We start from the raw sequence: 16966 nt of genomic DNA, 5'->3' as shown, positions 1-16966 counted from the left end.
TCATCTGACAAGATGACCATGCAGCCTTCAAACAGAGGAAGCCCTAGAGAAAAATGAGATGGCGGAGGGTTTCTGTCCAAGACATCAACAAACAAGGAAACAGAAAAAAAGGCCATACTTACGAGATGCTAGAGATCCCAGGAGAAGCAGAAAAAGCAAAAGAGAAGAGACATGCATTAGTGCTCAGCCACTGCTGGGCATTCTGCATATTGAACCCATGGGTCTTAACCAGAACCTGCCAACCAGCTCTGATTAGGAAGTGTTTCCCCTGTGTAGGCTCATATGCCAGACAAGCGATGCAGGGCCCATTTCAGGAGGTGGGTGAAAACTGTTCTCTGGTCTGGACCTCTTCCTCACCTCAGCAACTAGCTCCTCCTGTACCGACCCTACTCCTCACCACTTCCCTGGGCGTCTACCTGCCATCAGAGAGCTGGCCCCTGACATTTCTGACATGGCTTCAGGAACATCCCAGGAAAAACTTTTGGCTTCTTTTCAGAGCTGGAATTATCCCCTCAGTACCGAGGTGGAGAGAGGATCAGACTGCAAGGATGGGGCATGGGCAGGCATGCTTAATGATTAGAGTTGGGAATCAGGGGCCAGAGCCAGAATCAGGGTCAAGCCAAGGGTATGAGCCAGAGTTGGGAGCCAGGGGTGTGGCATAAGAGCAGGGACCTGGAGCAAAGGCAGGAACCAGGGGCAAACGCAGATGTGGGATAAGGACGGTGGGAATCAGGAACAGCCAGGAAGGCAGGCTCAGGAGTTAGGCCAGTAGGCAGAGTTGTAGTGACTGAGCAACTAGGTGAATTCCTGGCTGGCTGCCAGACAACTTCCTGTGCCTCCTTCTGGTTAGCGTAGAGCATCCAGGCCAATTGGTGGGGCTGGATATCTCCTCCCAAACAGAAGCTTTGTAGGTGAGCCCTTGGTGAGCTAGAACTCCGCTAGTCCCTTTCTCCAGTGGCTCCAGTGAGATGCTGAGTAGCAGCCATAGTCTGAGCATGGCCTGCATTCAAAACCCATGATCCCTCACATCACCCCTCTCCCACCCTGAGTGGTAGTGGGACAGGTTTCCCGGGGCGATTTTTGTGGAAGGCATTTACCAGGTCAGGGGCATGGATGTTCTCCATCGGTTCCTAGAAGCTTTCTTCAGGACTGTACCCTTCCCAATCCACAAGATATCAGAGTATCCCCCCATCTGATTCTGGCCTCAAGCATCTTGTGGACAATATACACATAGTGGCATAGTGGGGAGGCATAGAGTGAGGATCGATGAGGGAATGGGTCCTGAATATAGGGTTTCAGAAGAGATATGGAAAATGGTGTATTCAGAGGGAATGTATTAAGTTGAGTGATGTGACTGGGTTAATTTGCAGGTGAGCTCAGTAAAAGTCAAGGAAGTAGAAGTCCAATTTACTAGATAGCCTTCCACATATAGGTGTTTCATTAAGAGACATATCCTCTGGTCTACTGAAAATGCAGGCCCTCCTTTTATCAACAGTCCCATATTATTTGTAGCACTTCTTGGTGTCCTCCAGGTGAACCTTTAGGTAATCTTGGGTTTGACATTTCTGTTGTATTCAGCCCAGGACTGCTGGGTTTGAGAAGCTGTGGTAGCTCCAGGTAGAACTGAGGGTGGAACTCATAGTTTGAAAATAAAGGACTTTGTTCTCTAGAGGGGTGTTCTGCATTATTATACATGAACTTTGTCTCAGGTAAGAACATAACAGCATTCCAGCAAGGACCAGCCATTCTGGTGGAAGTTTATGTAGCATTGAAGATACTGCTCCAGGATCTGGTTGATTCTGTTTGACAGTTGTTTGGGGGTGATGGGCAGAGGAGAGACAGGAGCAGATACCCAAAATCTGGAGAGCTTCTCGCCAGAAGCAAGAAATAAATTGAGTACCCTGGTTAGAGATGATGCTCCCCGGGAGGCCATGGAGGCAGACAACTTGATCCACACAGAGCTGGGAGGCCTCCTGGGAGAGGGTAGACCAATGCAGGGGACAAAATGAGACATCTTTGTGAAGTAGTCCATGGCTGCCGGAAGAGTCATGAACCCACTGGACTCTGGTTCTTCTACTACAAAACCTGGGGCAATGACGTGTAGGGGCTAGGTGGCGTCACGAGGGGTTGAAAGAGTCTGAAGGGATTATTGTGTTGTATCTTGGAGTGGGTGCAAATATTGCAAGAAGATACATAGACCTGTACTGTAGCCCTCAAGTGAGGCTATCAAAGGAGATGAGAAACTAGACACGAATTTTAAAGTAGCCAAAATGTCCTGTCAGGTGGAAGTTGTCACATACTTTTAGGGTTGAAGTCCTCAGAGGTCCAGGGGGAATGTATATATGCCCTTTCACATAGGTTATCCCACCTTGAACATTGTGGAGTTCCCTAATTATGGCTTCCTGTTTATCAGAAGGAATCCCATGGGCTGATGCTGATTGTGTGTGGGTTAAACAGGTCTTGGCGGGGAGCCATGCCCAGAAAGTTATGAGAGTTGAGGATGCAGGAAGTTTTAGGGTTTGAGTCCTTTGGATCAGTATAACATTTTCCCTTCTGGGACAGGGCATTGGCTTGCTATTTTTCGGTCCTGGACAATAGGAGATTACAGAAGCACAAAAAGAATAAGACCCACTGATGTTGGTAAAGGGCCTTAGCCCTATGCAAATAGTCCAGGTTCTTATGATCAGTGTACACCTGGACAGGGTATCGGTCCCCTTCTAGATAAGTGGTGCCACTCTTCAAAGGCAGTCTTAACTACCAGGATTTCTTTGTCCAAAATTTCATAATTTTGCTCCATGTGTGTGACTTTTCTGGAGTAAAAGGCACGTGGATACAGCAATAATTGAGGACCATATTTTTGGGATAGCACTGCTCCTATGGCCAAATTGGAAGCATCCATTTCCATGATGATGGTTTGCGCAGTATCTGGGTAGACCAATAAAGGAATGGTGGTAAATGCGAGTTTTAATTGCTCAAACTGCCCTGCTGGGCCTCGAGAGACCAAAGGAACCTGGTGTTTCTGCAGAGCAGAGTGGTGAAAGGGACAATCCATTTGAAAACCTTGGGATGAACTGCTGATAGACGTTTGCAGCCCCCAGAAAACACTGTAGGATACAAATGTGCCAGGGTGCTGCCCATGTGAAGACTGCCTTTACCTTGAATAGGTCCATTTCAGCATCAGTGGGGGATTGGATGAACTCTTGGAATTCTTTGGAGGACTGATCAAAGGTGCATTTTTCTAGTTTAGCATAGAGGCCATGTTGGCGAAGCCTCTTCAGGATGGAATGGATGTACATTGTGTGTTGTTCAGCATTGTTTGAAAAAATAAGTGTGTCATCCAGGTGAGCTACCACATATTGGCCCAGAATGTCCTGGAGAACGTCATTAATAAAATGTTGGAACACTGCAGGCATGCTTGTCAAACCACAGGGCACCACGAGATATTCAAAGTGACCACAACAAGTTTGAAAGGTAGTCTTCCATTCATTCCCAGCTCTAACACATACTAGATTATATTCCCCCGGGAGGTCTAGTTCTGTGTACTCCCAAGCAGTGTCCATGTAGTCCATTTGTTTGGGGATCAGTGGTAAGGGATATTGGTCTAATAATAAACCGATTCAGTATCCTATAGTCCATGCCTAGTCAGAAGCAATCACCTATTAAATGTGAGAAGTTGACTTATGAATAAACCAATGGCTAGGTTCTCCTAAAAGGTAGCTGTGCAGAGCAGATAGTTAGGGTTCAGACATGGCACATGTATGTCTGAACAGAACTTTTACCCTGGGTTGTAGCTTAATTGGGCAATCACAGTCCCTGTGCTGGAGAAAGGCATCTGCATTTTTTTCCCTCATTGTAATCACTGTTTTTGGGTTGAAGTTAAGGACTGGGATCAGCGAGGAAGTAGTGTATGCTGCCCATTCCCTGGGATCAAGCAGTGCTGCTGGTAGAATTCTGAGAGAAAGCTGACTTTTAGTTCATGCCAGTGGATAAGGGGGTTGTGGAGGGCCAGTTATGAGATGCCCAGAATCAGATGGAAGTGCTGGGAATAGATGCCTCTGAACTGTAGGATCTTTCAATGTTCTTGGATAGGAACTTCGATAGGGACAGTTTCTGTGGCCATTGGCTTGGAGGATAAGAGGGACCTGTCAGTTATCACCTGTCAGACCTATCACTTCTAGGTCTGGACCACAGGGTGTAGTGACTGAGTGGCTTCTGCATTGACAACGTTGTCTGCTGCACCCAAGTCAAGGAGGGCCCACCACAGAAGAAGTGGTTGGGGGTGTCCTGGGATTCATAACTCAAGTGGTACTTATGGGTACAGTGCCAGTCGCCAGGAGCCAGCACACCTTCCTGTCAGGACCTCAGTTCAGGGATCAGGGGACCATTCTGTCAGGGTGCCCAAGCTAGCCCTTTTCACCTAGCCTGGGCTAGCTTGTTTCACAGATTCCTTCAGGCTGGGTTCCTCATGGGGCAACTGGAGATAGCATGGCCCAGCTTGACACAGTGGTAACACAGGCATCACTTGCAATCCGTCTCTTCAGGGGAGAGTTGTCAGTGCACCAGGTCTATTTGGTCTAGATAATACTCAGTCCTGCCATGAGTGCAGGGGACTGGACTAGATGACCTCTCGAGGTCACTTCCAGTCCTATGATTCTATAATTCTACTTGCATTGACTCAACTGGCGGAGCAGAATCCCATGGGGAGTGGTTGGAGCTGTCAAAAATGGTTGATATTGCCTGCTGGAGGGGATCCCAATTTGACCGAGGACCGCTAGCTCCCCAACAGGGTGGAAGCCCAATCCAACACCTCTCCAGTCAGCAGGCTGACTACCTGGCCCAGCTTGACCTCATCCAAAGCGTACGTCTGCAGATGAAGCAAGAACAGGAGCTCATGAAGTTCAGGAAGTCTCGGGATTTAGAGCAGTTCCCATCAAAGCACTCAGGCAGTGGAACAGCAGGTCCCAGCTTGGGTGACAGCACAGTCAGATGGACCCTGAAGCACAGTGTTCTCTGCTAGGAGTTGATGGGCTTGCTCCCACAATGCCCAATTTTCAGCAGCCAGCTGCCAGCTCTATGCCTGCAATGCTCAGTTGCCTGTCTGAAGGCAGATCACCTGCTTGTGCAGAACCGATGGCCCTGGCGGTATGGGGAACTCCAGTGGGTCCATCCTCAGCTGGGACCACTAGGAGTAGAAGACAGTGGCCCAAAAAAGCTGTAAGGACTGGGATAATGGGTGGTCAGGCGTAACGGATAGAGTTGGGTGCCAGGAACCGAACTGGGTGTCAGAGACAGAGTCAGAAGACAAGCCAAGGGTTGAAGTTGGAGTAAGAGTCAGGGGATGAGCCTGAGCTGGAGTTGGAGTCAAACCAAGAATCAGAGCTAGGGGTCAAGCCAGAGCTGGAGTCAGGGATCAAGACAAGTTGGAGTTGATAGGTGGACCTAGGGCACAGGAGCAGGGACCTGTAGCGAGACAGGAAAGCAGGAACCATGTGCAGATGGGGATCTGTGGCAAGGAGAGCATGAACTGATGGGAAAGCAGGGCTCAGAAGTCAGGCTAGTAAGCTGGCTCCATGCTGGTAGACAGCCTTGGATTCACTTAATTACTCAGGCAAATTCCTGTACCTCCTTCTCGCTTGAGTAGTGTGTCCAGGCCATTTGGTGGGGCTGGACAACTCCTCTAATCAGGAGCTTTGTAGCCGGAGCCCTTGGTGAGCTAAAGCGCTGCTAGGCCCCTTCTCCATGGGCTCTGGTGAGCTGCCAGGTGGCAACCGTTGCCTGAGCACTGCCTATGGACTGGGTTTGAGACCTGCAACCCCTCACATAGAGAGGGGAAGAAGAGGGAGCAATGGAAAGGGAAGAGAAGGGGACAGTGAAGATGGAGAAGGCACAGTGGGAGAGGTGGAAGAGCATTAGAGTGGGGAAAAGGCTCCCTCAGTTTCCCTCTCCATCACGTTGCTGTCACTGGAATACTCTTGTTATTTCAGCCTAATGGGAAACACTTCAGGGATTTCATTAAGGAAAGAAAAATGTTCCTGTCAATGGCCTTAATGGGAGCATTTCCAGCTTTACTTGGCCTCCCAGTGACAATTTCCTCCCAACACACAACAGTCTGGGGGTACCTGAGCCCAAGTTCAGGCTGGGAGGGGACAAAGCTGCTCCTAGTTCAGATCTGATCTCTCCACTCAGGTTAGTTCATGTCTTTGTCTCTCTTGCTCAATCGCAGCCCTGTGCCAGTGTTGTAGAACCCAGGGTCTCCCCCAGCAGTGACAAGAGCAAAAGCCACTTAGTCCCATGGCCTCAGCTGAGGTGGCAAGAGCAAAAGAATCAACTGAGAAGTGCCTTGGCGGATACTCCTGCAGGAATAACATCACAGACAGCTCTCTCCACAAGCCAGGGTGTGCTGCCCACATATCAAGCAGAGGGAGCACATAATAAATTAGAAAGCTAATCAAGAAAGAAGTTAAAGTGGGGGAATGAATGAGTCAGAGGGTGTGTCTACACTACCACTTAAGTCGATCTAACTTACATTGCTCAGGAGTGTGAAAAAGACACCCTCCCACCGACATAGCTTCTGCCTCTTGCGAAGGTGGCGTAATTATGCCGACGGGAGATATAGTAGACCTAGTACAGTAGATCTAATGTAGACCTGCTCTGAGTAAACAAGGGAGAGTGAAGGAATGACTGAAGTAGTGAATGAGCCTGAATAAGCAAGTAAGTGAAGACGGGAGTAAGACAATGACTGAGTCAGGGACTAAGTCAACACTCACCACCCAGTCCACCCAAACATACCATCGTGCCATATATAGAACTTGACTGTCCAAAGCTCTGATATCCTAAGATGCAGTCATGCATGGGCCACACACTAACTATGAGAAAAGAGGTTGGTGCAGCAACAGCCATTTCACTTACGCTTGCATAGTTGTAGTAGCAGTTTGAAAACTGAAGAGGTTCTCCTTGGGGAACCAGGTCCGTATGGGCACATCATCTGGAAGAGACAGAGCTAAAATTGAGTGCCAACCAGACATAAATGGGTTTCACACAGATGTAGCTAGTGATCGGGACATCCTTCCAAAACAGTCTCCCACTGCATCTCTTCTCAACAACCAAATACGCCTGAAGACTGGCAATTTCTTTCCATTCATAGGAAAGAATCCTGAACACAATTTGGTGCTATTTCCATGCCAGCACAAATTCTCTTTTACCTTCTGTAATAATGTGAAAGAACAGCTGAACTTGAAATACACATGAGCCTCACCTGTATTGTGCCCTGTGCTAAAAGGGACATTAGATATGTTTGTGCATGTGTGTATGTATGTGCACATGTAATTGCCATGGACCGTGCTGTACCTTCTCCAATGTGTTTACCTAATGGGTTACTCTGAAGGGAAACTATCAAAGGGAGAGAGATGCCTCTTGAGATAGGAAAACTGGGAAGCAGTGTCACCCATTTTAGGCCTTGTATATCTGGATTGTCCCCGCTTTAGAATTCAAATAGAACATCCAACAGGGAGACTGGAGGCACCTGAGACGCCCCAGCACTCATTTGGTGCCTCTGTGTATAAACTATCCTGCACCAACCAATGGCTACTTTTTTCCCAGCTCCCTTGCAACAGGATATCAATCTCCACATCACTGCTAATGACTAAGAGCTTGCAACAAAATCATTACTGAGCATTGAGTCTGCTTGTCCCAGAAACACAAACAGGAAACCAATGCAAAATGGAGCACAGACCTTAAACAGTTTATATCTGTTTGTGATCTTTGAACCCACAGCCATCAGGTGGGGCTCTGAATTCCTGCCTATCCCACAATTAGATGATGAGCTTCCACTGAGTAGATGCCTCAGGGACTGATAGTGTGATGGATTGTGATTATGCTAGGGAGGCTTTCAGCTCTAAGTCACTGGTTCAGATTCAAACCAGGAAAATTATGGGCAACAGTCAATACCATCCGACAACAGCTCTGGGAATAGCCTGGATGAAGGGAGCTGCTAATCTCCATCTACTTCCCAGTAAACAGGTCCACATCACAAAATACATTAATTGCCCCCATTGCTCTCCATCCTCAGCAGAGAGAGTGAACAGGAGGATTGAGCTATACTCTCTCTCCTAAAAGAAGTCAGGGTTGAGGCACAGTGGCATCCGGGAAGTGTCTGCTATGCTTGCTTGGTAATTAGAGAGCAGATTTCAGACTCCAGGGCTCATCTGGCAGGATAAACTTTAATTTATAAGCATGAAGTTCTCCCTCTCTTAAAGCAGGTCATAATCCACCCAATCTGAGAGTTGCAGTGTAAACTGAGAGTTGTAAATATCGATCTAACAAAAAAACAACAGAGGTGCAGTGCTTTTCCTGGAGTTTAATGACCAGTTGCTATAAGCAGATGACCTAAATTGCAGCTGGTGGATCCACTTATTCGGTAACCTCCATGAAATGACTAGAGCCAGTGCAGTTGTTGCTACTGTATGGTGAAAATTGGAGGATGGTCATAGGCACAGGGAATTATTTAGGGGTGATGTTGTCTGAATTGGCAATGATGTCCTCTGTATTAGCCAGCCAGATTGCCTGAAACATATCAACATTTCTTTCAGTGGCTGTATCACATCAGCAGCTGCACAAGAGACAAGAGCCTCTAACCCTCTGGAATGGGGCTCAGATACCAAGGGGATGAGACTGGTTTAGACTGAACTGTAGGCAGCGTTATATATATATTGCAGCTTTAATTCACACCATGAATCCCTACACTGCAGGGCAAGAGCAGCTCTAAAATTCAAGCCTTTGGGGAAATGAGGAAATATATTTCTTGCTTCCACTCATTGCTAGGGGCACAGTTTCAATAACTTTTGCTCTTGCCACATGTGAATGATTTGCTATGCAACATTTAATGTAATCTGGTGCATTTCCACTGTGTAGTCATGGATTTGCCTTAGGCTGTAACACTACCGTACAGGTGTGAAATTCTAGATGGCTAGGGCTACACCTACACTACGGCACCTACAGCCACGCAGCTGCGCCAGTGCAGCTTGTTGTGGAGATGCTGTAAATTGATGGGAGTGAGCTCTCCCATTGGCTTAATAACTTTCACTTCCGCGAGAGGCAGTAGTTTTGTCGCCAGGAGAAGCTCTCTCACAGACATAGGGCTATCTATGCCAGGCTTAGGTTGGTGTAACAAACATTGCTCAAGGGTGTGTATTATTCACACCCCCAAGCGACATAAATTATACTGAATTAACCTTTAGTGTAGACAAGATCTGAAAAGGCTTTCAGGATGTGGTGCCAATATGTATAATGGGCTTTGATCATTGAAGGTTTTGGCAAGAGCATGATAAACTGTCAAATTAAGAATCAACCATCAAAAACTAGGGGTGTCAAATTTCCAGAAATTTTGAAGGTATGGGAAAAAAGCAGGTTTTTTCCAGGGGAGTTCTGGAATATAATAGAAATTTTGGTAAAAAAACAAAACCAAAATATCTGCAGTAGTTACTTGCTTATCAAAACTAAACTTTATTTACTTCTTTAAGAATGAGAAATATATTATCTATAATTTAGTTAGACCATCAAAAGTACTGTTTGGTGTACTTATGTGAGCAGAGTCTGAATGAGCTCTCCCCTGACATCTAGTGGTGGGCTGAGGAAATGACTTTGGGAGCTGATCTTGTTTGCACGGCACACCCACCCTGCCTAACATGACAGGACTGCTTGCCCAAATGGTCACTTTTGGCTGGTGTTGGATCCCCAGTCTCATTGTTATTGGGGCAGGAGTAACAAAGGGTTGTTATCCTTGTGTGAATCAAGGGCAGCAGAACTGTACTTGGCATAGCCCGATGGAGGGACTCGCCCTCATATAAATGGAACTTGCGAGGCAGGAGACAAGGGCCTCAAAGCCCAGTGAGTTGAGAGTGGGTGGGGACAGGTACTTGTGTCTGGTGGTGTGGGTGCCACTCTATAATAACTGAGCTAATTCAGACTCTCTTGGGAGTCTTGTTACACCCTGCAGAGCTGAAATCACTGATACCTAGGTCTAAGCATTAGACCTGCTTTGGGACGGTGTCTCTGATTCAAGAGACTGCCCAGTGTGCACCAGCAGTGAGGCTCTCCAGTAACAGCTGACATCACTGATAGCTGTGTTAAGTTGTGGGACCTGAAACCATCCAGGCGGCATAGCAAGTGGCTGGTAGGGTGGCCAGCAGAGAGGTGTGGAGATCAGTCAGCAAGGCGACCAGCGGAGAGGCATGGTGATCATGCGGGCAGCCAGCAGAGACCCTGGCAGGGAGGTGCGGCGATTGGCCAGCAGGGCAGCCAGCGAAGAAGTGCAGTGTTCGACCGTAGGGCAGCTGGCAGGAATGAGCGGAGCACTGATCGGCCAGCAGGGTGGTAGCGAAGAGGAGCAGCAAGTGCCTGGGCAGTGGATCAAGTAAAGTGCCTTCTTACCGCCCCCCACTTCCACCCAGGGCAGGAAGTGAACTCTGCAGATGCACCTCTGGGTCTGCACTGACCAAGGACAACAACTCTGAGCGGGGTGGAGAGAAGGGATGGGCATGTTAAAGGGACTATTGGTTGCTGAACTTAAGAACCTGACGGAAAAGGACACTGCCCATCTTATTGGGGGTTGGTCATTGGCTCATGATTTATGTTTATGAACCCTGTTTGTGGTGTTTTCCTAAATTAATGCCCGGTTAATTCCCTCCTTTTCTTAAAAAAATATTTTCTACACTCAGACTCTGTGCTTGCAAGAGGGGAAGTATTGCCTCTTAGAGGCACCCGGAGGGTGGTGTGTTACTGGGTGGGGGCTTGAGTTGGTTTTGTGTTGTATGGTTGAAGAGAAACCTCTAGATATTGAACCCCACCCCTGTTACTGCCAATACCAACAGGTAGAACAGTTACACTTATTAAATAAGTAAGTAAAATTATTTAGTTTCTATATGAATAATAATGATAAACATAGATTCATAGATTCTAGGGTCAGAAGGGACCAATGTGATCATCTAGTCCGACCCCCTGCACAAAGCAGGCCACAGAACTCTACCTACCCACTTCTATAACAAACCCCTAACCTATGCCTGAGTTATTGAAGTCTTCAAATTGTGGTCTGAAGACCTCAAGCTGCAGAGAATCCACCAGCAAGTGACCCATGCCCCACACTGCAGGGGAAGGCGAAAAACCTCCAGGGCCTCTGCCAATCTGCCCTGGAGGAAAATTCCTTCCCGACCCCACATATGGCGATCAGCTAAACCCTGAGCATGTGGGCAAGACTCACCAGCCAGCACTCAGGAAAGAATTCTCGGCAGTAACTCAGATCCCATCCCATCCAACATCCCATCACCAACCACTGGGCATACTTATCTGGCGATAATCAAAGATCAATTGCCAAAATTAGGCTCTCTCATCATACCATCCCTTCCATAAACTTATCAAGCTTAATCTTAAAGCCAGATATGTCTTTTGCCCCCCACTACTCCCCTTGGAAGGCTGTTCCAGAACTTCACTCCTCTAAAGGTTAGAAACCTTCATCTAATTTCAAGTCTAAACTTCCTAGTGTCCAGTTTATACCCATTCGTTCTTGTGTCTACATTGGTACTAAGCTTAAATAATTCCTCTCCCTTCCTAATATTAATCCCTCTGATATATTTATAAAGAGCAAGCATATCCCCCCTCAGCCTTCTTTTGGCTAGACTAAACAAGCCAAGCTCTTTGAGTCTCCTTTCATATGACAGGTTTTCCATTCCTCGGATCATCCTAGTAGCCCGTCTCTAAACCAGTTCCAGTTTGAATTCATCCTTCTTAAACATGGGAGACCAGAACTGCACACAGTCTTCCAGGTGGGGTCTCACCAGCGCCTTATATAACGGTACTAACACCTCCTTATCTTTGCTGGAAATACCTTGCCTAATGCATCCTAAAACCGCATTAGCTTTTTTAACGGCCATATCACATTGGCGGCTCATAGTCATCCTGTGATCTACCAATATCGCAAGGTCCTTCTCCTCCTTTGTTGCTTCCAACTGCGTCCCCAATCTATATCTAAAGTTCTTATTATTAATCCCTAAGTGCATGACCTTGCACTTTTCACTATTAAATTTCATCCTATTACTATTACTCCAGTTTACAAGGTCGTCCAGATCTTCCTGTATGATATCCTGGTCCTTCTCCGTGTTAGCAATACCCCCCAGCTTCGTGTCATCCACGAACTTTATTAGCACATTCCCGCTTTTTGTGCCAAGGTCGGTAATAAAAAGGTTAAATAAGATTGGTCCCAGAACCGATCCTTGAGGAACTCCACTAGTAACCTCCTTCCATATCTATCCAACATATCTAGTATTAGGGATGGGGTTGCAGCTGCACACTAAGGTGAACAGGAAAAATATATAAAAAGTTGAAAATAGAAAGCCTCAATATTGTTGGAAACAAAAAGGAAGGTTATGTCCTTTGGGCTCAGAAAAATGTATGTAAATAGCGCTGACCTGACATTATCATGCAGATACAGAAGAAATTCGTGCTTGTGGAGAAAAAGCCCAGAAAATTAACATTTATAATTTAGTTTACAAAGTACAATATTAAGGACCAAGAGTAAATGTGTATATATATATATATCCAAACTTTATATTAGTAACACCAGATTCTTTAATAGTGCATTATCATATATGCCGAAATTGTAGACATAACTAGCCACCCGATGAACCAGTATAATATAATTTAAACAGTAGCTAATGTATTCTGGGAAATGCTAGCATAGCTCAAGTTTTTCCTTCTTTCCTTTCTCTTACACTGGTCATTCCAAGAGAAAATATTCCAGGTAACAGTTTCTTTTCAATTTTTCCCAAGATTTCAATTTTTCCCATACCAGGCCTCGGGGGGAAAAAAAAGCAGCAACAAAACAAAAACAAAAAAAACAACCCTGAAAAAACCCTCCGTTTTTCCCAAAAAAAAGTTTCCAGTTTTTGCAGACCCTCACATCTCTATCAAAAACCTGTTACGAGGTGCATATGGAGCATGCTATGAATCCTATCACATGCACACAGGACAGCTGTTGGCTGTTCACACCAAGGCAGTGTTTGATGTGAACTTTCAGGCTGTAGGACAAGTCACGGGACCCCTCTCTGCAAAGAATATGAGTAGATCTCTGAATTGCAGAATGAGACACAGATGAGCAAGCAACTGAGGTTTCTGCCTGCCATTGAGACGGCAGCACAAGAAGTGACAGAAGCCAACTGGCCTTCAATAAGCTCACATATAAGTGAGGAAAACTGGTGCAGATGTGAAGTTGAAGAAATGTGAAGTTGCTGTTTTTGCTGAGGTTTAAGACCCAGGTCCTGCAAATCCCTTACCCGTGTGGGTAATCATTACTCAGGTAAGCAGTGCTATTCACATGAGAAAGCATTATTAATGTAAGGGTTTGCAAGATCAGGCCCAATGCCACCCAGCTGGTTCTAGTTCTTCTGAGTAAACAGTCGTTACTTTTCTTATTCTCAGAAGTAAAGTTTCAGAAAGGTAGAGACCATTTGTCTGTTTAGCAGAGGACATTTCCCTTCACAAGGTTGCATAGCTGAAAATATATCTCTTAAAGTCTAAAGAGGCAAACTCTGCATGGAGAAGATCAGACTGGAGAATGGAATCTTCCAAGTACAGCATTTGTTTGGCTTTTGGGATTTTGTTTTGGTTTTTTTTTTCCAACAAGTGATGTTGATAACTGAATTTTACAACCTACCATTCTCAGGGCTTTGTCCCATTGTTTCGTATTGAGTAATCTGTAAGAGCGCTATTCCTGCAAAGTACATTCTTTAATATTCCAAAAAATGGTTTAAAACATAAATATACCAAGTTTAGAATGTTATCCCTTTACCTTCCTGGCTTACACTAGACCCAAATTATTAGCAGCCTACTCCCATTACTACCTATGCAAAACCAAATCCCAAAGAGAATCGGGCTCTCACTCTGATAAGACCAGCCACAGAACCTACATTCTTATTATGCTCTCACACAACCCTTCTCTCTCATTACACACAAAACAATCCTTTACCAGAGCAGGGTCATGTGTAACAAAAATGAAGGAAAACTTTTCTCATTTTTTGTACTGAAGAAATCAAAATAATAAATTAAGGCCAACATTTTCAAATGCGGGTTTTTAAGGTTAAGCATAGATACCCATATGATAGACACCAAATAAAAGTGCCCTGGTTTTCACTGGCCATGGATATTACTGGGAGCTGTGGTGTTCAGCACCTTGGAAAATCCATGGATTTTTCTTTACAATAGCCTACGTATGAATTTTGGTGCCTAACTTCAGGCAGCCAGGTTTGAAAATGTGGTCCCTCACCTAATCTTCATGACATTTTACATGCACACAGATAAGGGTATGATCCAGGGAAATGCCATCATTTGAGCTCCCTCATATTTTCTTCCTGCAAACAAGACCCAAGCCCTCCTGCAGTTAATCTGACTCCTGTCTCTTAAAGTCTGTGCTGTTTGTAAAAAAATAGTCAAGAAAACAACATGCGCACCTTTGCCACACAGTCAGACATCTCCTTTCTTACTGGCATAGACTAGATAAAGAGACAGATATACAAGTGTTGCATTAAATGTAAAACACACAAACACTCAGCATATGTATTGAGATGTAAAATGTAATGACAGCTTTAGATATTAAAGAAATAAAAGAATTTCTTAGCCCCAGATGAGGACATTATATATCATTTTGCCGAAGATGCTCATGGAGTGAGTGTGAGCAGCAAATAGCCCACTGGCGAGGGAAGAAGTACAATTTGATATCACTCTGTGGTGTCCATAGAAAGGCACTGTATGGTGTCATTCTGCAAGGGAGCACTGAACTGTGTCACTCCACCCACAATAGTGTTTCCAGGGAAGCAGTATATTACAGAGTGTCTGCCCAATGTAGAATCCATCAAAGACATTTTACAGCATCACCATGCAGAGTCTATGGGGTGGTGCAATAGGCTTCCTTATGGACACTCTGTGGCATTGACTAATGCTGCTGCTGCCAGGCTGGGAGCTGAGCTAACAGCAGGACTCCCATTGGTCACATCAGGAGCGTTTAAGGCTGGGTGCTATCCACTCTGAGGAGCTTTCTCCTGCTGCCAAACAGAAGATCCCAATAGTGCATCCTCCTGACTCATTCTATGCTCACTGTTTCGCCACCTCCCTCTGCCCAGTGCTGGCACCACATACTAGCAAAGCACCCAACGGGAAGCCCAAGGGATACTGGTTCAAGTTCTCTAGGCCAATCACTGTTCCCTGGAGGTTCATTTCTGAAGCCAGGAGAGAGGTGCAGCCGTCCATATCAATAGGAACCATTGTACCCTTTGTGCACACAACATCCACACTCACTTACCAGACACTCGATCAATACTATACATCCTCTCCAGCTTTTTCCTACGCCATCCTGTCTCGCTGGACTGGTGCTGCTCCAGGTCAAAGGAGTGCTGGGAGTGGGCTGCCAACTGAGCACAGCTTGGGCACTCCTTGGAGCCCTGCCGACTGCCTGCCCAGCCTTTGCAATGCCTGCTAATGTTGTGAGAGCTGCCAGCACTCTGCAGAGGCTGGCCATGGTAGCAGTCCTCTTGGCCCGTGCCTTTCATCACCACCAACTCCATGCTCTCGTTCTCATGGTCCGACAGCATCGGCCTCTCACCGGAGATAGTATACACCCGTGCCTTCGGCCCCTCGCTCGGGATCTTCTCGGCCTGCTCCTCAGAGAAGTTCTTCTCAAACTTGCCAGCTGAGATGACGGACAGCCTGCGCTTGTTCTGAGCTGCCTGCTGCATCTCAGGGGAGTCTTCCTGTCCAATATAGGAGTCCGCTAACAGGTGATCTGAAACAGAGGGCACACTTGGTATTTATCGCTTAGACCCTTGGCTTACCCCAGGCACTGACATAATAGGTGCTATGAAGCTGTAGCCTGTTATCTGTGTAGACGGGGGAGAAAGAGAGGAGGGCAGATACACCTGTGAAACTAGGCACTAGCATGTGTACCCATTGCCCTCGTAAATCTCGACAATTGGTGCTGAAACAAGAGGCATTTCTTGCAGTTGTGCCTATTTTATTTCCTTGCAAACGTCCCAAACACAAGAAAGGGCTGAAAGCTGACAACAAGGGAATGAACATCTTCACGGTCTTGAACTTGCAAATGCTTACTTCCTGGGGCAGTCCTTACTCAACTGAGCAGTCCTGTCAACTTCAACAGAGCTGCGCACCTAAAAAGGAGCTACTTAGATGAGGAAGGTTTGTAGATAGGGCTCTGACTTGTGGAACAAACACCAAAGGCATGCCTGCACCCAAACGCATGCCCAAACCTTTCAGCCTATTCCCAGAGAGCAGACCCCAGCAATGAGCGTGGGAGAGGGAGGAGAGTTGAAAGGGCATTCTGAATAATGGCATGCAGACATGTACAGACCATCCAACTTGGCTCTGGTACTGTCACAATGCACATGGCTTCAGACTGTTCCCAGAAAGCAGGGATTGCCTGGGTCAGGTGAATAGACATGGGCATCCACATTGGCAGAGTATATGTCCTCTGGACTCTGGGAACAAGCTATTGGTCTGGGCATTCTTCTTGCACTGAATTTGTTTTCTGCATCTGTTGTTTAAAAACAAATGGAAGGAGAGGGGGAAGCATCAGAGATTTCAGGCTGATTTTCTGTACGCACAACAAATCCAAAGAGGAATCAATCCCCAGCTGTGATGGGAGCCCTTTGATAGGTGACTCCACCAGCAAGTAGTCATCATCATTGTTTGTAAACCATGTTTGCATCTCTACAAAAGCTGCACTGAAAGGAAGAAGCAATGACTCCTTGCATGGAATAAATGTAGCCAGAGCTCAGAGAGAGAGAGAGAGAGAGAGAAGACCAGCATGTGGAGGGGAATTACAAATGTAATCTCCTTTCAGAGCACAAGCAGTAAGTCAAATGCCAGGAAATCTCTGCATTATTCTTAGCACAGCCCCAACAGCTGTCTC

General features: G+C 46.3%; 1 protein-coding gene across 7 annotated transcripts in view; it reads right to left on the bottom strand.

Moving 5' to 3' along the window:
* Positions 1 to 16966, bottom strand: part of NSMF (NMDA receptor synaptonuclear signaling and neuronal migration factor) — an 83023-nt gene that overhangs the window by 33212 nt on the left and 32845 nt on the right. For 3 of the 7 annotated variants that reach the window (XM_030535887.1, XM_030535885.1, XM_030535889.1), the window contains exons 3-5: positions 15344 to 15823; positions 6910 to 6985; positions 123 to 128 (exon numbers count right to left, since the gene is read on the bottom strand). In XM_030535887.1, coding sequence (XP_030391747.1) covers positions 123 to 128; positions 6910 to 6985; positions 15344 to 15823 — 562 coding nt within the window. The remainder of the gene's footprint in view (positions 1 to 122; positions 129 to 6909; positions 6986 to 15343; positions 15824 to 16966) is intronic. The other 4 variants (XM_030535886.1, XM_030535890.1, XM_030535891.1 and 1 more) reach the window with 3 other exon arrangements.

This window comes from Gopherus evgoodei, chromosome 16, assembly GCF_007399415.2.
Source record: "Gopherus evgoodei ecotype Sinaloan lineage chromosome 16, rGopEvg1_v1.p, whole genome shotgun sequence".
In the NCBI taxonomy this organism is placed as follows: Eukaryota; Metazoa; Chordata; order Testudines; family Testudinidae; genus Gopherus; species Gopherus evgoodei.
This window is presented reverse-complemented; position numbering and strand designations above follow the sequence as displayed.